The sequence below is a fragment of the Thunnus albacares genome, chromosome 12, assembly GCF_914725855.1.
Source record: "Thunnus albacares chromosome 12, fThuAlb1.1, whole genome shotgun sequence".
Lineage (NCBI taxonomy): Eukaryota > Metazoa > Chordata > Actinopteri > Scombriformes > Scombridae > Thunnus > Thunnus albacares.
In genome coordinates this window covers 5,965,655-5,987,616 of record NC_058117.1, presented here as the reverse complement: position 1 = coordinate 5,987,616, position 21,962 = coordinate 5,965,655, and the positions used below count along the sequence as shown (strand labels likewise).

Here is a 21,962-nt window from a genome sequence, read left to right as displayed (position 1 = left end):
ATGTAATTTTGTTGAAGTTTGAGGTCCCTATACTTTACATGAGTATTTCCACTGTGCTTTGTATGCTTCTACACTACATTTCAGTAGGAAACTACTCATACTACATATTAGATAGGTAAATGTACTGTTTTGCATTCAACTTGTTGAAACATGTGACTGATGATCAATTTTATTTTCTCTGCATACACATATATGGTTGACTTGCCAGTGTCTTTCCAGTTCAGTCACCTGTTGTAGATTGCTATTATTTTGAGACATAATGTGATATTTGTTAATACTATTTTTGCCTGAAGAAGATCTGATTGAGCGAAACATTGCACAATAACAGCAAAATGAGAGAAACACTGTGGAAGCAGAGAACACTGTGGAGATTCAACCTTTCCCCAAAAACATGGAAGCCAGAAAAAAAACTTTTCAGGCATATACTGAAAGCCTAGTGTGCAGAATGAAGGGGGCATCATCTCAAAAACACAATATCCAGTTCTCTTAAATTCAACAGCTGATTCTCTCTCTGTGAACAGAGTACTCCTCTGCATTTTGCCAATCCAACCATTTCATTTTAAACTGTATTAGCATAAAGCAGTAACATCACCACTCTCTCTATCATAGACTGACAACGTCACTGATTAACAGCCAGACAGCAGCTTACCATACAGCACAATAAGAGCCAGGGACTTTGAACAACCACCATTTGCTTCCAATCTTATTATCAACAAACAAGGGCACATGTTCTGTCTTTCCATTTATAGCCATAGCAAGATTGCTAATTCAATAATAACAGTAGCACATTACATCTTAAACACTTACAATTGTCAAGATTGGCCAGTTTAGACGTGATATGGTATGAACCATATAGCTTGCAAAAGGATACTGCTGGAGCCGAAAGCGTAGAGGTAGCTACACGGGGATGCACGGGGATGAGAGAAAAGACGAAAAACACGAGACACATCAGACAGGGAAGGAGCAGGCAAAGGGGAAGATACGACCTGGTCCTGCGAGAGGGCTGAAGCAGTTGGCTGCGTCGTGACGTCATCGACGTGCGGTGTACAGGTGGCGCTGGGTGGGGGAACCCGGAAGTGAGCGGCGTCCGGAGCGGTGGTGGAGGTGGAGGCAGAGAGGAGCAGGAAGAACCTGGCTTTGTTGTCAGTTCGGCAAAACGGGATTGTATCCGGAGTTCAGCCTGGCCTTCAGCCGGGGCTGAAGAAGTCTAGGCTCTGTTGTAGTAGGCGGTGTTGTGACGTCATCAGTGTGCGACGTGCGTCGACCCGGCGGCGGACAATGAACTTGGAAGAGCGGGAGGATTTGAGCTGCCGGCGAGAGGGTTGATGGAAGTAGAGTCTGCATAGAGTTGGAAAGTTTGTCTTTATCATCGTTTCGTAGGAGTGGGAAGACTGTCTTTTTGAGAGCTCGCCGGAGGTAAGCAAACATCCAGTTGAAGATGTTAATCGCTCGGAAAAGAGCCGCGTCCGAGTGGGCCATTGCGTGGATGCGTGTGGAGCGTCTGGATCCCAGCTGATCAGAAGCGCGGCGTCTGGAAGAGAAGGGTTCCATGTGGATGTGGTGGTGAAGGAGATATCATGTTGGTACTGCTGGATCTAGTTGTGGGTGGTATGTTGCCGAGGAGCGTGGATCATGGAGCAAGGGCGGGAGGTAAGTGTTTGCATGCAAGCGTGTCATAGACCGCGTGAGAACTGAGACGAACGGGAGAGAAAGGGGTTAGACACGCTTATATAGTTATGCACGGATGATTGAATTAGTGAGGCGCAGGTGATTAAATTTAGTGTGAGAGAGGGGCGTGGTCTTGTTCCTGAACCTTTGTTATAATAATAACTCCATTAGAGGATAACTACATGAAAAAGACCAAATAGGTGTCCAAATATTCTCAGGTGAGACCTGCAAACCACTGTTTGTGCTATCAGAGCTATCACAATGTGTGACCCTCACTTTAGCCACAAGCCAACATTCACACACCTTGTATCAGTGTGTGAATGTTGGCTTGTGGCTAAAGTGAGGTGACTAGAGGCTAAAGTGCCAACCTGCTCATCAGGAGCAATAAAGCACTTCCTATCCAAAGCACCCCACAATGTTTCTATGCTCACCCATACAAACACACACTTACACATCAATGGGGTTCAGTATCTTGCCCCAGAAAGCTTTGACACATGGACTGGAGAAGCTGGGAATCAAAACACCATTCTTCTGATTAGTGGACGACCCTCTCTACCTCCTGAGCCACAGCCTCCCCTATCCCAAAAATGACCCCACCCAGCCACAAAAGAGTGAACTAGCAGTTATTTCACGCACACTTTAATGTTAGCTTACACGTTTTTAAGCTGAATCATATCCTGATGCACCTGCAATAACACATATCTGCCACAGTGACTGACAGTGGGTTCCTCTTCCAGCTGCTGCTTCACTGTGGCATGAATCACCCCCCATACAGTAGTCCCTCTCATCACCGGTGGGTGTCGCTGCTGACGCTGGTACCCAAGCTGTCTGTCAGTCTGTCTGGCAGAGATGGGGGGATGTTGTATTGTGAACTAGGGGAGAGAGAGAAAGAGAGAGAGAGAGAGAGAGAGAGAGAGAGAGAGAGAGAGAGAGAGAGAGAGAGCACCTCTGCCGCTCCTCCTGCCTCCTCTCCTGTGCGCAGTGCTCCGGCCCGGCCGCTCCTTCCTTCCTCATTTCCTCTCCACAGCTGGCTCTCCGCTCTCGGATGCTGGCAGCCTTCTCCTTTCACACACCGCGCTGGACCAAATACTTCGGAGGGTGGAATGACTGACTACCTGTTTTGCATGGTCTGAATTTCGGGAAATTCGCACGCCGGAAAGGAGGGGAGTCGAGAGGGAAAAAGAGGCTCTCCATCCCCCGAGGGAATTTATTTTACAGTAAGCAGGCGCAATGTCATTCCAGTTTCCCCATTCCGCTCCTCTCACACCTCCCATCTGTGCAAATGCTTGAGAAGAAAAATGGTAGAATTTGACAGCCTGCTGGGAATATGGCTGGCTGTTTGTATTTTTGTTCGTAGTGTTTTGTGTCTCTGCCAGATGTTGTAGCTATATTATGTCAGTTCATCCAGAGGCGTGGTGTGGGTTGTGTTTTTTATTATGGTGCGCTAAAGGGATGTGGTGTGCTTGCATTGATCGCGGACTGAAAATGGAAACCCCCATCTCAGCTAGACTCGCCATCCATCCGGGGCCGGGTGTGTGGGGGTCGGAGGAGAGGGTGGCTGATGCGAAAACGGTATTACTTTCAGATTGACCTAAATTTGAGCGATATTCGCAAGATTATCATGGGTGACAGCGGCTCATCGTGACCGGCTGCACCGTCTTTGTGTTGCCTTTGCAGGGCGATGCTTGGACAGTCAAAATGTTTGTTTCCCTCAGACATCAGGCATGTGAACGGATGAAGAGCACCTTGCTGCCTGTGTGCTCCATCCGGGCCTGCCTGCCTGCTTCAAATGCTCCATGATTTTCACAAAAAAACAAAAAACAAAATAAAAAAAAAAACACCACAGTGTGTTTCTCATCACCTCAGGCTGTTTCTCCTCCCCACTGTACAGTCATTAATCTCATTCATGACATTGCCAAGATGACTGTGTTTCAAGAGAAAGCATTATAATGTTTGCTCATGTTAATTTTCTGTGCATTTCTGCTCTGTGACCTGGCAGAAATCGGGGCCTGATCTTGCCTACTGAATCAGCCCTCATATAGACTTATCTCCACTCACTCTTTGGTTGCATGGCAGTTTATGATGCCTCATTTTCAAAGTTCATTCCTATGTTTTCTCTTAGGGGCTGTGATCACAGATCGCTCCCAAGATGGAGGAGCTACCCAGTCTAATAAGAAGTTTAATGTGATGGACATTGGGGGGTTGGGGGCAGCCATGAGGAGGCTTCTGATAAGGCCGGCAGAACAGATAATGTCTCACAGTGAAATGTCTTTATTAAGTTGATTATCAACAGGCTGCTTGTTTCATATTGACCATCTTTGTGCATGAATAGTGTGTAGTAGCAGATTATTCCCACTTTGGTGAAAAACATTACAAGGATCAGTGGATGTGGCAGTGTATAGATGAGATGATCATCCATAGTAGGGCTGCACGATATGTTGTTTCAGCATCAACATCGTGATGTGTGCATGTGCAGTTGTCAGATTTCAGGACGTGTGATGTCAAGTAAGGCAAATTACTTGACATCAAGTCATTCTGCTACTTTTGATGTGCTCTGATGAAGGGGTGCACGTCATCAATTTATCAAATAACCAAAGCAGGCCCCACTAGTCGCCTACCACAACCTGAAAATAAGCGCTGCCTGTTTTGGTTCTTCACCAGAGCATATAGAGAACTGATCGCTTTGCATGCAGAGTCTGCGTATTACCTGCCTGTTAACATGCATGCAATGCGGCTACTGTCACAGTTAATGTTGGCTGGGTGCTAAAGGCAGGCGGTCAGTTACGTGAGGCGGCTTTTGAGCGTGTGTATTCCCGTTATCAGTGGCACCTCGTCCTTGTGCTGGTTTAAAGTTACAGTCACTGTCATGGGTTGGTCTGTGCCCTAATGTTAACCTATATGGTTACCTATACCTATACCTATACGGCTGTGAACGTAGCAGTGCAGTGTGTGTACAGTTTAGGCTATTTGTCAGTGAATAAATGCTACAACTCCTCAAGACCCAAGCCAAGTTCCCCTGTTTTGCTTGCCACCTGCTGATTAAAGTGAAGGGGGTTAGCCCTGAAGTTAGCAAGCGAAGTTTGCCTTTTGTGATGGAGCATTAATGAGCTATACCTGGTGCCCATTGGAACTTGACCAGGCTCACTTAAGGTAGACTGACCTTTAAGTTGGACCAGTTATTTTCATTTTAGTGATAATCTCAGCCACTCCTCAACAAAGAACAGAGAAATGTCTGGATGCTGAGTCTCTCCTGAGTTTTGCTCAGCCCCCCATCATCACAATATATATCGCAGATATTGCAACGTCAGTTTTTTCCAATATTCTGCAGCCCTAATCCATAAGTGACCATTATATGTTCCTATGCGAACCTCTTCCTTTTTACCTCTGTATCTGGTGGGTGGACTATGCAACCTGCTACTGGACTAATAAGAGTCCCACAACTCCTATTTAACTCAAGAACCAATCAAAACTAGACAAGGCAGGTGTCAAATATTATAGTGATTTAGTCTTCATATGATGTAGTTGTGTTTTAAAGCAGTTGTTTTACCATTCCCAACCTTTTTGACTTGTGAAATAGGAATAGTTTGACATTACATTTATCAATTTTCTTGCCGAGAGTTAGATGAGTAGATCGATACAACGTTCATACAGCCAACAGCTGGTTAGCTTAGCATAGCACAAGGACTGGAAATGGGGAAACAGTGAGCCTGGCTCAGTCTAAAGGTAACAAAATCTGACGGCCAGCACTTCTATAGATCACTAATTAACACATTTTATCTTGTTTGTTTGATTTGTAAAGAAACCGAAGTGATAAAAAGACAATTTGTAGTTTTACAGGGGGGGGGGATTATGTGCAGGACTATTTCTTGGCCGGGTGCAGTGACTTCCTGCCGTTTCCTCTGGTTACGGGGCAACCTCAAGGTAACAACAGGTTCATATTTAGACAGAAATAAGAGTGGTATCGATCTTCTTATTTAACTCTCAGCAAGAAACCCAGTAAGTGATTTTCCGCAATTCATAACTATTTACTTTACTTTTCAAGTGAAGCAATGTGCACTCCAGTGTGAACCCTTGTCACAGGTTGCATGTCTGAGTTGTAAGCAGAGTGATGTCCCCTTACCAGATTGTTTAATTTCAATAGTTTTTAGAGGCATAAAGGGGTAAGACTATTCAGTAATTCACAATGAAAGCAAAAATTAAAAAGACATTTTGCAATCTGTCAGATTTTGGGATCCACTGACTTTCCCCTTGATCCAAAATAGAAAACATTATCACTGTTTTAATGCAAGCTCTGTTCTCATGTTGTCATGTTCTCACAGTTTCAACTCCTCGTCTCCAATATTCATTCGGTCTGCCAGGGTGCACACAAACAGCTTGTGTTTACTGACTGCTACAAGCTAGATTTGCAACATCTCAGAGCAGAGCTCTGAACACTTAACACACATAGGTGAAACTGCCAGCCAGTGTTCTTGTCACACAACATTTAACTGATCAAAGAGCTTATTTTTCCCAAATGTTGCTGCTGCGTTCCCGTAACACACTGAGCAGTGAGGAAGCCTGCAGTCTTCAGAGTATGCTCACTTGCTGCTCTGGGGTATAATAGAGTACACCCCCATCCTTCAGCCCCCTCTGCATTTCTCTGCCTAATTGCCAAAGATTCATGGTGGATGCTGGAGTGACCCTATAGTTATATCTGTGGTGAAAAGTCAGAAAAGTGATGTACTCTGCCACGGTTCAGAGAAGTGTTAAGATCGTGTTATCATCCTTCTCCAAAGACTCGCCTCGGCTGCTGCAGCCTCAACAGGCTTCATTAAGTTTTTATATTAAGATGATACATGTGATGTGGACAAACTCTTAATAACCTCTCACAGAGACAGATCGGCATGAATTACTGTTTTCTGCAATAGACCCAGAGTCTAAATATTTTCCCCCTACTGATCTCTAGATCTAGACTAATAAAACTCATTTTGACAGCAACTTTAATTTGGCTCACAAGGACTGAGCAAGAAACAAGAACAGTCAGACGATCTCGCAAGTTTATTTGGAGGTTGAACTTTATGGGATGAATACAGGGTCTTAAAAGTGAGTGCACTCGAATTGCTATTATTAATCGGTCATTGTACAGGAAAACTATACGCGCACACAAAACTAGGGTAGGTCAAAGTTGAACCAGAATCTGACTGCTTGTGCTTCTTGCACTTTGAAATTCTTTTTTTAGCAACGTCACCATGTTCCGAGCAATTAAGACAGTTCAGTGATAAAAACTATGAAAATTACAATTACAATTATTGCTTCAAAAATGGATCATAATCAGTTTGCAAGCCAGTTAGTAGCTGTGTTTCATCAACAAAAAGGTGTGTCAATCAGCGTGTTGATGTGTGACAGCTAATAGGAGCTCCAAACATGGAAGCTCATCTGTGCTTAAACTGCAGTCATATCCATTGAAAAACTTTTGAGTTAATCAATACCCCAAGCAGTACGGTGTTAATAATCAACAACAAACTGCAGTGAGGAAGAACAGACTCCATAAGTTGAGACAAACCATTAGAGATGCTACAGATACTGTATGTATAGTACAGTATATAGGGCTTGACAAATGCTTAATTAGTATGAAACATCATATGACCCACTTTTGGAGCACCATTAGCATGCTTCAGTATGTTCAAAGTCGAAGTTGTTTTTCAGTGCTTATGTTATTTTTTCTACCCCCAGTAGATTTTATGTAAGGTTATATAAAAGAAATAGCTGTATTTAACCAGGGAATTCTAGCATTAGTGCTAGTAGTAGTAGCACTGCTAATATTTTTAATTATGTAAACACTTAACAAATGTGTAAAAATGTTATCATATTTAAGAGTATTTCATATTTAGGTTGTAGTACTGCTACTACTGCTACTACTACAGCTACAATTAATAATAACAGTATTACACCATTGATAACTATCGGCGTGCATAATTTGTACATGTTCTTATTTTATTTTTTTCAAAACAACCACAGTCCAATGTGAGATAGAATGACAATCATGAGCCGAGATACGTTTTGTGCCAAAACCATTCACTACCTATTTGAATCAGCCATCCATTGTCCTAACCTGATAATCTCTGTTGATAACCTTGTTCAGAAAGAGAGAGAGAGAGAAAGATAGAGAGAGAGAGAGAGAGAGAGAAAGAGAGAGAGAGAGAGACTGTGTTGCTGGGTCATTGTATTCCAATCATGGCAGCATCTGATTTATATCACAGCTGGTGCTCCCCCTCCTTCAGTGAGTAGATGGGAAAGATAGGTTGCCTGGTCAACAACCTCTTTATTCCTTGAACCGTTCAGCGGCGACAAACAGTAGGAGATACAAAAAGCAGGCTGAGTTGCTGACATCATGGCTCATGTTTACTTGTGTGGTGTTATAATAAGTAATACGGTAGTAAATGTATTTATATAGCATTTTTCAAAATAACATTACACTATATACAATAGTATACTAGGTTTGCTGTCCTAGTCCCCTTTTTATTCATTTTCAATACTTCAAGGATTCAGCACCCGGTTTTATGATTGTGAGTTGAGTGCATGTCAGTCCAGTCTTATGTCGTGTCCTGGGTTTTAGAGCTAGGTCACTGCATATCACTGCTAGTGATGAATAACAATGTAACTGCATCAACATTTTTCATCCCTGTTTGTTGACTTCTCCAGTGCCTTAGATGTGGTCAATCTCACCATCCTATTATATAAACTTTACTATTAAATTTGATGCTGTAGCTCTACAGTTTGTGGCTGATGATGTACACTCTGATATTTTGAATATTAATGCAGGAGTTCCTCTAGGTTCCATTTTAGATCCTCTTCTGTTTTTTAAAACATTTTTTCATCAATCACAAGTGCAAACAAACATCTTTATGTTACTCTTTACTTACTATTTTGGCCAACCCTGTGGTTTAAAAGTTGAAAATCCTGAACAAGCCTTAAGTCATCTACAGTTTACTCACATTTTCAACAAATCAGTCTAAAACGAAATATACAATATGCTGCTTTCCACGAACACCAAGGCTCTACGGTGGTTTTTTGAAGCAACATTCTTTGACTACATGGATATTATATAAAGACTTGAATCTGCCTGTGGATTGTATTTATCACTCAGCACCACTAGTAAACCCTTCTGTATACATCCTTGTATTTTCTATCAAAAAGCTGGCTAGCCGTCTCTCTACACTCAGAGAAATCCCCACTGGTACCATTTACAAGGAACGCCTCCACAAATTACAATCCTACCTCACACATTTTATGAATTGAGATTTTTCTCCTCAGTTTTTCCCGCATAAACTTTGCCTCCTACACAAACTTATTTATCCTGTTAACGGTTATCTCAGCATACACTTGTATAGGAAGTCAATGCCATTATTTCATGAAATCATGTCATTTTTCAATAAAAGTGTTTATACCAGAAACATTGAAATTTTGAAAACATTGTGGGTTATCTGAATGTAAAATTCAAACAGTTTGTGTGAGATTATCGTAGTGCACAAGTCTTTACAACCAACCCTGTCTCTTAAAAATTATGCTCATGTACCTCTAATTTCTAACAGCATATACAGTATCAGTCAAAAGTCTGTACACACTTTCTCATTCAATTGAATGGGAGTGTGTCCAAACTTTTGACTGATACTGTATGTTTTGAAAGAAACATAATCAACACAAATGAGAAACCTTTTTAATGAATATATCTGTAAAATGTTCTGTCAACATTTTCTGTGTTTCTCCACAATATCCATTCATGATAAAGCGTTATACTTGTTTTTATGATTAAGTTTAAGCAACTTCAAGCACTTGCTTAAGGTCACTGAAAGATTGTTATCTTTGTGAAATACTGACAAAATCAACTGTGACAGGAGACAGGACGTATTTACTTTTTCTATTTTTAACGGAAACCACAATCTAACCTAACCTTTACTGCAGTGTTCTTGTAGCCTAAACCTAACCACACACAGGACTCAAGGTACAAACTTCCGTCTCCAATGTCAGTCTGTTTGGATGCCCACCATCCATCCTGACCACCTCCCTAGTAACTCTTTGTAGAAGGTTTCATTATGTGGACTGGAATCCAGTTTACCTCCAAAACAGTTATGTTTGCTCATGAATGTATTTATGTTGTATATAATGGTCATTTTTAGTAGACAAAACTCTATTCCTTACATTTTGTGCTTTCCTGTATTGTAAGTTACCAGTGATATAAAACTGCACATCTATGATCTGAACTTATAAACTTATGATATTCCAGTCTTCCATGTCTTTTAGGTCACACCTTAAGTTCAGTATATGATAGATGACCTCACACATATCTTGTGCACTTGTGAGGTTCAACTGTTCTTCTGCAAAATTCTTTCCAGGTTTTAAAACACAGAATTCTCAGTGCATATGAATAGAGCCACTGATCCCCAGTAGATACACCACATGAACACCTACAGCACTGAGCAGGCGCAAAACTCAGGTGACAGAATGACCACCATCCATTTCCTCTCTCTGCAGCTTTTTTTTCATTCGTGGGTCCGGCTGGCTCACTAATGGATGATGGCGAATAGCAGCTGCACTTTGCTTTCCTGTCTCAGGCACTGAGTGGTTTTCCCTCTTCTCCTCGGCCCTAAGAGGAGAGAGGAACAGAGCGGGAGCTATGGAGAGGCTAATGGTTGTTTGTCGGACACGTCATTTTGTCACTTGAGTTTTGTTCATTTCATTCGACGGTTGAGTGGGCACTTTGCAGCCTGGGAAATTCTCCTTGCAAAATCGCTTTGCACCTATATTTACTATGGCCGTTGTAAATAAGCAACCCATTTGGTTGTGCATTAAGCAGACACTTGAGTGAAAATGAGACTATCTGTCTCATTCTGCTCAGCTGAATAATGTTGTTTAGTTCAATTTTGCAAAAAAAGTAAATAAATGGAATGAGCTTACTCAGCCAAAAGGACACCATACTATTTTTTTAATCACTGCAGCACAAATTAATTACAAAATTAATTAGTAATGGATAAATGAGAGGCATCTTTTATCTCTGTGTAAAGCCAAGTTCAGGCCATGGCTGTCATCATTGTTTCAGTGAGTCCACCATACTCTCAGTGTCTGGCAAAGCTCAGACCCCGTGTGTCCTTCTGCGCCGAGGGAGACAATAATACTCCTAATCCACCTCTCACTGCATTGCTCACCCAATCAATCCCCCGTGGACTGGGACGTTGCCAAGTTGCGGTTGCCAAGTTGTGGTTGCCGTGGAAACAGGGACTCTGGTTTGCTGTGATGTCAGCCAGGTGCGGTCTGGCAGTTTGGGCTTTAACAAGGCCGACCCTTGTTGGGGATAATGAGCAAGACTCTGCTGTCATGACGATGACTCTTTTTGTGTATGAGGGGAGGTCAGCGAGGGGCGACTCCCAATTAGCTTGGAGTGTGTGAGGGAGAGGGTGAGTGTGTGGGTGGGAGTGTAAAGGGAGAGTTTTCCCCCTCTGGTTTGAATGTTTGTGTGTGGACTAATGCTCTTTCCTGCAACATGTGCATCAAATACTAGCATACAGTACTGTATGTATTCATCAAATGCTAAAAATCATCTGCACAGGAGCGCTTGGTATCATTTCAGTTTTTCCAATATGGTACAATACCTGAGTTTCAGTACCAAAATTGTACTTTTTTTGATACCTTAAAATGTTTTTCTACAACACCCCTTTTTTCTTGTCACAAGAGAAGCTAAACTTCTCAAATGTTAAATGTTGAAACACAAGCAGCAAGAATTTTGCCTAAATAAAATGCTGTTTAAAATTGGAAATGATTCCAAATTATACATACCAAGACTACAAATTTGACCAGACATAATAGTTTTCGATATTTGGTAATACAGACATAGTTTGGTCAGTACCCCACTTAGAAAAAAAGGTCTGCATTTTTGCGAGCCCTAGAAGAGCAAATAATGTATTTCATGTGAGCATGAAATCGAACTGCTGTTTGACAAACTTCCCGCTTTACATAATGCACATTTATAGTTAATAATGACTCAATATAGCAATGCTAGATTTACAATTACACTCGTCGGAAGGTATTATTATGTACTGTACATTCACATCGGCTGCTTGTGATCACCATGTGCCTCTACTTTAGCAAATATGTGATCAGTTTTATAATATAATGTACATAATGAAGGACTGACAGAGCTGAAGGAACATCAGAGACTTTATTCTACATCAGTCTGACAAACACTGAACACTATTTTCATAGTGGCACTAATGAGGTCACTTCTTCCATACAATACAGGGATAAGCCAGTCATGTTCCTGTTCTTGGAATTTCTATTTTATTATTTAGTTTATTATTGAGTTTATAACAATATGATATGACAAAAGTTGTCTTATTTCAGTTTTCAGTCATTCCGGTTTTCCTGTGGCTGTGTGAGCCAATCAGGACGGGGACTTTTTTTTTGTATTTACCATAGCCAGCAATAGCAGCTGGAAGTTAAGAGACAACATGATATGGAACAAGTGGAAAAATGGGCGAGCCGCATAAGGTCGATTAGATTGTACAATTTAAGGAAATCACTACAGGAACACACTTTCATTTTACTATTTAATGCCTCAGCTATTTCAGACTTTGTTTGATATTATGTTAGTTATTAGATGAAGATATTAAATCAAGGATTGGCACTAAGTGGTGCCAATGCAAAATAAACAATAAATATAGGAAGTTCCTTCTCTTTTTCTCAATTTCTCAGTTGTTTTAGGGTTTATAAATCCTTGAATGCTCATTTTTCATTTTCTTTTACCCGTAATGATTTAAGTAGACAGAACAGGACAAATACATGGGATATGAGAACATTTTCTGAAAAAGCAGGTGGTTCTTGTATTGTGTATTCTCTGATGTAAGTGCATGACTTTGCCTGCCCTTGTCTTTTTGCGTATGTATGCTGTGTGTGTTTTTGACTGGGTGGGCGTTGGAGGACTGGCTGTAGCCTGACAGCCGTTCTTTGTTCTCACATGCCTTCAGCATTTATGAACTCTTATGTGTAAGTGGGCCTTACATAATTACAAATGAGGTCTTTATCCATAATTCTGCAGAGAGAAAGCCATTATTTCCTGCAGAGCTTTTGGAGCTGTAAAGGTAAAAAAAACAAAACAACAAAAACGGACTGTGGTGGTCAAACACCCTTTCACTTATCACCTTGATGAGAACAGTTCTCACTCTGCTTCATTTTACTGGTTGTGTTCTTTGGACCTGGCAGAGGATAAATTCATACAGATTTTTTAGAGACAGAGGCAACGCAGAGAGTGAATTTCCATCCAGGTGTGAAGTGAACAGTTTTGCAGAGGGCATGTTTTGCTCCTGTGATTTTTTTCAGGCTTTTTTTTGGGGGGGGAGCAGTTTAATAAAAAAAAAAATGCATTTGCTCTTCATATTGGCAAAACACTGAAATTGCACAACAAAGATTTATTTTAAATTCCTCCTTAATGATGAACCTTTGTGAAAATGTTATTTTCTTATCTCTGTCCCCAACCACTCCACCCTCAATGTCTCCATTCATTTCTTGCTGACGAGGTGGTTTGTGGGGGTCAGTTGCAGACTGCATGGTGTCAGTGTATTCTTTTGCTTTCAGGCTGTGTCCTTGATTGTTTTCTGACCAAAAACACTTGCATTTTTTAAACCCCAAATGCACTGTAAAAAACAAATTGGTCATCACCTACAGTGGCATTCACATGTGGAAAAAATGTACACTAAACCAATTAAATATGGAGAGGGTGAGAGGAAAAAAGGGAGTGGAGGGAGGGTGGGAGGGGGGTGGGAGGGTACTACTATCTCTTCTCTTTCTCTGTCAGTTTTTATTTCATTACCATTTTTTTAAACTTTAAAGGGCATTTTCATGCCCTAAGCCCTCATTAATTTCTAACCCTTTGCAAGCATTTGCTTGCTTGCAGGTTTCGCATAAGTGGGTTTGTGTGTATGTGTGTGTGTGTGTGTATGTGTGTGTGTGTGTGTGTATGTGTGTGTACGTACGCGTGCAGTAAAGGAAGTGGCGTCTGGCCAGCGTAGCCCAGCTTTGTCTGGCTTTAATGCCTCTTCATTCACTGTACTCACATCCACCCAGTGCCCTGACAGCAACTAATCTCCTCTTTATCTTAAAGGTTTGCTCAGCACTTTGGTGTCCTATTCAGACGAGTGCAAACCAAAGATTTCATCCAGCAACGCGGCACTCCTAGTTTTCCGCTTTACTACGTCCAGGAGTTGTCTTTGTACTTTGGAGTCGTGAGGTTGGTTTAACCCCAATCTAGCCTTAAAAATGTTGCAGTGGGCCACAGACGTAGTACAGATTTCAGACATGTCCAGACATGAGGTGGTCATTTTTGCCAGTGAAGCATCATCAGTTGTGATGCATGTTGGGAAGAAAATGTGTCTTTGCATGTATGTGTGTGCATGAGAACAAGCAACGCAATCACTAGACAAGAACAACAGTCTTGGTCGATGATGAGTTTTTTTTTCACATTCAACTGCCAGAGTAAAAGTCAAGGGATCATCAAAGTCACTAGGCTTCATCCTCTGGGGACCATGAATGTCTGTACCTCTAGCGCCACCATGAGGCTGACATTTGTGGTTTTGAGTGAAATATCTTGACAGCCATTGGATGATTTGTCATAAAATTAGCTTCAGACATTCATGTTTGCCTCAAGATGAATTGTAATAATGATTGTAACTGGGGATTCCTTAAAGTCCCCCTCCACTCAAACATGTCTTTTACTTCTTGTTTTTCTTCTGTTTTCACATTAATCTGCTGAGATTGGAAAGTTTGTCTGTTCTCATTGAAAATCAAATTTTTAGGGGTGGGTGACGAGCATGATTTGTGACATCACAAATAGTTCGGAACCAGTTGTGGTCCAATATTCAACTTACACAAGTGTGATGTGGAAACTTGAAGCCTCCAGTGCACATACACTGAAGATGGTCATTACAGTGAAGTAGGAGACATCTTGTGTCCAGCAGTTAAACTTCTGAGATGAAATATATTTGAATTTTCATAAATTCTGGCATTTTTAATAAAGGAGGAGGAGTAGATACCATTTTAAAGATTTTAAAGTAGTAATTATACTTTTTTGTGGAAAAACTATATCAGACACACATTATTGTTCCAAGCAGAGTATTTTTGCGTGTCTTAATACAGGTGTGCAGGTCTTTAAGTTTTCAATTATTGTCATCATCAGGTCACATTTCTATCTAATACTTTTGTTTTTGACCAAATCGCACAACTAATGACATTCCCATCAGCCTCAGCTATACTTTGTGTTAAGTGCTAATTAGCAAATGTTAGCGCGTCAACATGCTAAACTAAAATTAAGATGGTTAACATGGTAAACATTATACCTACCTGATAAACATAAGCATGTTAGCACGCTGATGTTAGCATGTAGCTCAAAGCATAACTGTGCCTAAGTAAAGCCTTACCTATGCCCAGACACTATAAGGTGATCATTTTTGTCAGTGAGGGATAAAGGAAGGAAAGAAACAGGTGTGTGTCCATTAACCTTAGCAGCGGAGTCATCCTCTGTCCACAGTTTTCACCACAATAGCAGGATTAGATCATGAGTTTGCAAACATCAGGACCTTTTGTTCTTGAAGAAGATATGAGTCATTAGATTTGTTGACCTATCAAACATCCCCAGCATTTAATGACTTTAATGGCTTTCTATGCCCACGCTAAAACGACCTTTTTTAATTTCAGCATAAAGAAAACAATATAACTGCACTTGTGGATCATGTTTTCATTTTCTTGTATTATATGGGGAAACATTAACACAACTAATTAGCTGGAAAGGTCTTATTATTAGATGTTTAGACACAGAACAAGATGTGCAAATAATGAGGATGTCGTTTCCAGTCACCGCCTGTGAAATTACCCCCAGCTTTCAAGGCCACACCCATGCTGTGTGTGCACTGCTCAGGATTTGGGATTAGTTGAAGGAAATGCTGTCATCGATCAGCTTGTCTGGGGTTACACACACACAGACCAATAGGAATGCATCTTAACTCATCTTTTTTTTTTTTTTTTTACTGAATTAGCAAATAAATGCTTTTTTAAAATCCTAATTCATCTTTTTATATCAGTGTTTTGTCCTGAGATTATAATTGACTGGGTTTCATCATTGTTTTTACCACTACATCACATGATTATATTTTTAACCCTGGGTCCTTGTACTTGTGGAAACTCATTAGAATACAGATTGAACTTTTCATGAAGTTTTATTTTTTGTCAACTCCACTGGGGCACAGAGAAGATTGAGGTATTTTAATCAGCTTTGATGTCAGAAAGAAAACAGGACATTTACACTTGGGAAATAGAACGAGATGGAAATGGAATGAAATCAAAGATGCTCGCACTTTTTATAACCAGAGTGAATCACCACCGGACAATCTCTGTTAGCTATGTGGGACTTTTCGGGTGTTTTATCAGCAGACCTACTTAAGCAAAACGGCTCCAACATTTGCCAGCTGCTGATTGAAAATGTCACAGACTGCCTCCTTAAAGACAGGCCTGGATCCCAGATGAACATCGCTCAAAGGAAATATTTTCTCTTAGACCTTTTTAATTTTGACTAATAAGGATTTGTCAGGTTGAGCTAAGCGACTCGCTCATGACTAAGCATTGTGTCTGTCTGAGAGATGAAGAGACTTTGCAGTTTGTTGGCTAAGGGTCAAATCCCTCAGAGATTTTCACTCAGCTGCTAACATACTGCACTCCATGTGCTCCAATATGTGAGTTAGGGCTGGGAATTCCTTATTCGTACTCCTCACAGCTGCTGTAGTAAAATGACAGTGTGTCCTTATTTATCTTAGCCTTCAGGCTAAATTAATGAATTCCATTGATTTGTTGCAGTGAAATAACACTGTGCCCTCAGTTACAGTAACTCACTTTCCAGCTTAATTAATGAAAGACATTGATTACACAGTGATAAACTGGATGTATCTGCAGTGTTAGACTTCTTGTTACAGGCCTTGATATGAGCATTACTTTCCTCCTCCAGCTTATGGCATTCATAGTCATCACATTTAATTGCCAAACAACTTATTATTATTATTATTAACACAATGAGTCATGAGTCATGTTGAGGAGTTTAAAGAGCTTCACCGTGCAGAATGATGTATGTGCAGAGTTTGAAACATGTACTTAAGAGCATGATTAGTGACATCACAACTAGTTTAGAAGCCAATCCTGGTCCAGTATGAAACTTATTACACATGTGATGTTGAACCTTGAAGCCTCCAGTGCACATACACTGAGAATGGACTTTACAGTGAAGTAGAATACATTCTGTGTCCAGCAGTGAAACTTTTGGAGCTAAAACTATTTAAAGATCCCCTCCAGACATGCACTAGGACATTTAAAAATAGTTTGCTCAGAACAATGATCTGTGTCTGATATGGTTTTTCCATAAAAAACACTTTAAAATACTGAAAGTGACATCTACTCTTTCTCCCTCATTAAAAATTCCAGAGACTATGAATATGTAAATATATTTCATTTCAGAAGTTTAACTGCCGGACACAAGACGTCTCCTACTTCACTGTTAAGTCCATTTTCAGTGTTTGTGCACCGCAGGCTTCAAGTTTCCACATCACAATATTGAACCAGGATTGGCTTCCAAACTAATTGTGATGTCACTAATCATGCTCGAAGGCCCAACACTTAAACTCAGATTTTCATCGAGCTCAAAGAAACTTTGCACCTTCAGCAGATGAACGTGAAAATAGTCTTCCAGTGTCAAACTCTGCACATACATCATTCTGCACAGTGAAGCTCAAACATTCAACTGAAGGAACAAGAAGAAAACACATTTTGAGTGGAGAGGACTTTAAATATTCATAAATTGTGGAGTTTTCAATGAGCTGAGTATATTTATATGCCTTAAAGAATGCGTGGAGGGGATCTTTAAGTAGCTTACTTGACAGGGTGGCCACAGACTGGTTGTAGCCAGAGGGCGAAGTGTGGGTAAACCCAACCTCATCTCAGTTATTCCATCGTGGGCCTGTGAGGTGCCTGATGAATGGAAAAATCCACTTCAGTGATTGATGTGGAATTAAATTGTTTCGCTAACATAAAGCCAGATCGCATTTAGAAAAGAGAACAGTTTGAATTACAGGTGAAAAGACTAGAGAAATCAACATTTTGTGTCTCAACTGATCATAAGTGAATCAGTTGCTCCTTCTTCACTTCCTCCGTGTTTCTCTGCATCCTGTATTTCTCCCTCGCTGCCTGCCTCTCTGGAAATATAAAAAGCTCTCATTGTAACAATCTGACATTGCATTCAGCAGTACTCTAGCTGTTTAAATTATAGATGAACAATGTTGTGTTATTTCCTGTGGGAATACATAATGAATGGAGTTTACATTCAAGCTAACCTAACCATCAAGCAACATTAGATCAGCTAGCTAGCTAACTGGATGGTTTAAAAAAGTAACATTTCAGCATCACTTGAGGGCTCATTATTAGCTTCTTAATGTCACTTTGCTGTATTTTGTTTGACGTAATGTAATATGTTGACCTCTTAACTATAATTCTTTTCTATGCCCGATGAGAGCCACAGTGTTTATGGCTGCTAGCTTCACTGCAGAGGGTTTGCTTATCATCTTTAGTCCTGCATAGCATGAGTGAATAGTAGGTAGATGGTTGCTTCCTGTTCAGGGGACACTATAAATGGAGCAGAAAACCCACTCTGCTGGAATGCATAAGAGAAACTGTTTTACACTGCTGTGTAAATGCAAATGTCTTCAGAATTTGAGAGGTGGGTAAACTGTGTTTATGCACATTTACCCACTACTACAGCCCTGGGAGTAGCATGGGTCTTGATGTTAGTGTTGCACTACATGAATTTAGTGACTGGGGGGGACATAGCAGTCAGTCACTGTTATAATAATTTTTGAGGGTGAATTTATGAGAATGTTTTAGATGACTTAACATGTATCACTCTTTCTTTTCTACTTAAATTTCCCTACATATGGAGATCTATTCCCAGGCCACTTGAAACGTGGTTTAGGCCTGCCCTCTTAGGCTAAGCATCGAGAGGAGAGGAGAGGATATCAGACAGCAAAAAGGAGAGTGAGGAAGTGGAAACAAGTGCAGAAGGAGGCAAGAAGAGGCTTTATGTACGCAGCGAACATTCTTCACCAGTGACTGTGGGAGCCAGTGACACATGAAATATGAGAGACAGCAGCACCCTCCACTATTTATAGCACTGTAGGAGAGAAAGAGAAAGATAGAGAAAGCGGCCACATCACATACACTCCAGGGCAGAGCTGGCATCATTTTTTCATTCGCTAAAGAGGAATTGCGCCCAATTTTAAAAATGCACATATGTCAAGGCAATGGCATCGGACAGGCCAGTCCGTATTCATGCACATTTCCCTTCCATAGTGAGAAACTGGATAAATCAGGCTCTGCATCCATTGGCCATCAGGTTTCTTTTTATCTACACAGAGCTAAACAGATGCTCGGGGGAAGCGCTGGTTGTGGCTTTGTGTTGTTGCTTTGTGACGATTCAAACCCATCTGTAGCTCAGCATTGTTTAGCTCAAACTGCTAAAAATGTATCAGCGCTGCTGGGAACGCAACAGCATGTCCTCCTCTGCTGAAGACAATGATGAAAGGCAGCCAAGAAAAGCCACGTGAAAGTGGGCACACAGCTTAAAGAACAATTTCAGCTATGTTATATGATGTTGAGATGATGCTTTGGCCTGTGAATAAGAATCAAAATCAACTGGAAGTGGTAATCTGGTTCTCTTGTAGTACAGCCTGATAAGCACTAGAAATAACCACTGCTAATGCTAAATTAATGGGGGTTATAAGGGCAACTGTGACTATGAATAGATGGATGGAATATTTGGGAAACACTCATCATTGACATCATCTGCTTTGTTGTGTTTGTTGTAAGATGATTTAGATTGATGTGACCCAGAATTGCATAACATGGCAGTGCGGTCAGGCCAAGCAGGCCAGTTATTTATATCCAGAACATCAGATAGAAATAACCAGAATTGGAGGAAGACTTTGATTTACAATGCTTGATAAAGGAATGGCCTTGCCTGCCACTTTTACTATACAAAACCCATTAAGAAACCAATATTCTTATCTCTAAGAAATAGTCCTGGCATGACAAGTCCTGGCAAAATGTGTCTTTCTTCTTTGTTTTTCTAAGGCATAAAAAGCACATTTTTTTAGTTTAACAGTTTAAAAATGCTGAAGAAGCATAGCTGATAGTTGCGAGTAGTTTTGAGCAGGTCTTTCCTTCTTGACATTTCAGTGATTCTCACAGTGTCATAACTTGATTCAAGCTGTTCAAATTACAGTTGTCTATGCTGTTTGATGCTGCTGTTCTCATGCTTGGACTTGAGCTTTAGCCATGGTCTGAAGCAAACGCCGAGGGCGGTTGCACCTCTTTGATGCTGCCTTCCATAAGCGATTTCTTCAGTGATGTCATTTCTTCTGAGAAAAGCCCTTCAAAGTCAGGCTGATGTATTATGCATGGCGCTACAGTAGCTAACCAGTGTGCTAGTAGTGCTCTAGGGTTGTAATGGTGATGCTCGCAGTGCTGAGAATAGCAATGGGAAGCCTTTGTACTGTAGACTTTTTCTGAGGCTGAATATATCTCTGGTCAACTTTTTTCTCCCTCAATGTATGCTCGACTTAAGTTATGTATTAATGCAATACTATCATTGTGCAAACACAGTACAGACATATTAGTGCACTGAGCTTACATTGGGGGAGTATACTCTGAGCGCTAAAGCACACTGTAAAAAATCTCATTTTCAAATCCTTTTCAACCTAAAACAATTTGGGGTTTTTTTTGAGTGTTTTTAATATTGATGAACACTATTTTTACTGCTTTGGACAGCTGTGAATCAGTCACCATTAAAAATTTTCCATTGAATTGGAATCTCAAGGTTTGAGATTTTATGGAAGGCTGGAGGAGCCATGTGTGCAGTTTTAATTGTTTTGTTTACTTTTGCACAAAAGAAGCTTCTTTCCTTGAGATGGCAAAAATGATTTTGTGATCTCAAAATAACATCATTTTTATTTTCTCCCTGTAATCACAATATAATTATTCTGCAATCAAAACAGAATAATTTGACACTTTATGTCGGTATCACAAATACCAAGTCAAGACTGTTTTCAATCTGAAAAATGTTTGATTTGAAAAAAAAAACAACTGAAAAACAAGAAGCTAAAAATAATTATCACCCTTGTCTTTTGTTAATTTTGACATAAAAATGCAATTAAGGGATTTCGTCTTCGAGCTAAAGAAACATTTTTAAGGAAGTGATATTTTGCTCTTTTTTTGGCCGCATTTTCCAATTATCTTGAAGTGAAACCTCAAGCAGTACATCACTATCCACATGCTGATGTGACTGAACCTGCAATGAGCAGGATGGCTTAAACTGAACAATACAGTATACTCTTTATATACCGTTAAGGCAGACAGGGTAACTAATTGTGGTGGAAAATGAAGCCCTTAATCATCTTTTTCTTACTTCACACAGTGTCTGTTCCTCAAACTGATGTTGTCCCATTTTCTAATTGTTGTTGCGAGACAGAAAATTCTCTTCTCCATTGACTCTTGACATTGCCTCTACATCAAACCACTAAAGACACATGCTAAAATTGTTTTCAATTAATGTTCTGTTTGCCACCACCAGTAGCATGGCTCTAGGGATGGTAATGTTGCTCGGTCTGCTGGGGATCCACCACTGTTGTCCAGACTGCAATATCTCAACAAATATTGGATGACATTTTATAGTTTCCCCAGAGGAAGAATCCTAAAGACTTTGATTCTCTGTCTTTTCATCTAGTATCACCATGAAGTTGACATTTTTGGTTTAGTTTCAAATATGTTAAACTATTGGGGGTTCAAGCTTCAGTGAATGGATTGATTGCAATGAAATTTGGTACAGGGACTTTGGTGATCCCCTGACTTTTTCCTTTGTGCCACCAGCAGGTTTAAGTTTTCAATTATTCAGTGAAATATTTCTACATCTGATGAATAGATCGATACATTTGGAACAGACATTCGTGTTTCCCAGAGGATGAATCTTAATGACTTTGATGACATGTCCCAACAACAGTTGGATGGATTGCCATTAAAATTGGTACAGACTCTCATATTCCCCACAGGATAAGCTTTGATCGTTCCCTGACTCCTTATCGGGTCAGAATTTCAGGTATTTTGGTCATAAACTTTAGTTAATAAACATTGGTTTATAACCAAATATGTCCAAAACGATTGATATGACACATGACAAATGGGTT

The 21,962-nt window shown here is 40.4% G+C and overlaps 1 protein-coding gene across 12 annotated transcripts in view; it reads left to right on the top strand.

The window, feature by feature from the left end:
- Positions 1-1,410: 1,410 nt before the first annotated feature.
- Positions 1,411-21,962, top strand: part of ctnnd2b (catenin (cadherin-associated protein), delta 2b) — a 181,270-nt gene continuing 160,718 nt past the window's right edge. For 11 of the 12 annotated variants that reach the window (XM_044368518.1, XM_044368512.1, XM_044368517.1 and 8 more), the window contains exon 1: positions 1,411-1,650. In XM_044368518.1, the coding sequence (XP_044224453.1) occupies positions 1,578-1,650 (73 nt within the window). In that variant the 5' untranslated portion in view covers positions 1,411-1,577. Of the gene's footprint in view, positions 1,651-2,586; positions 2,886-21,962 lie in introns of those variants that run through there. The other variant, XM_044368513.1, reaches the window with a different exon arrangement.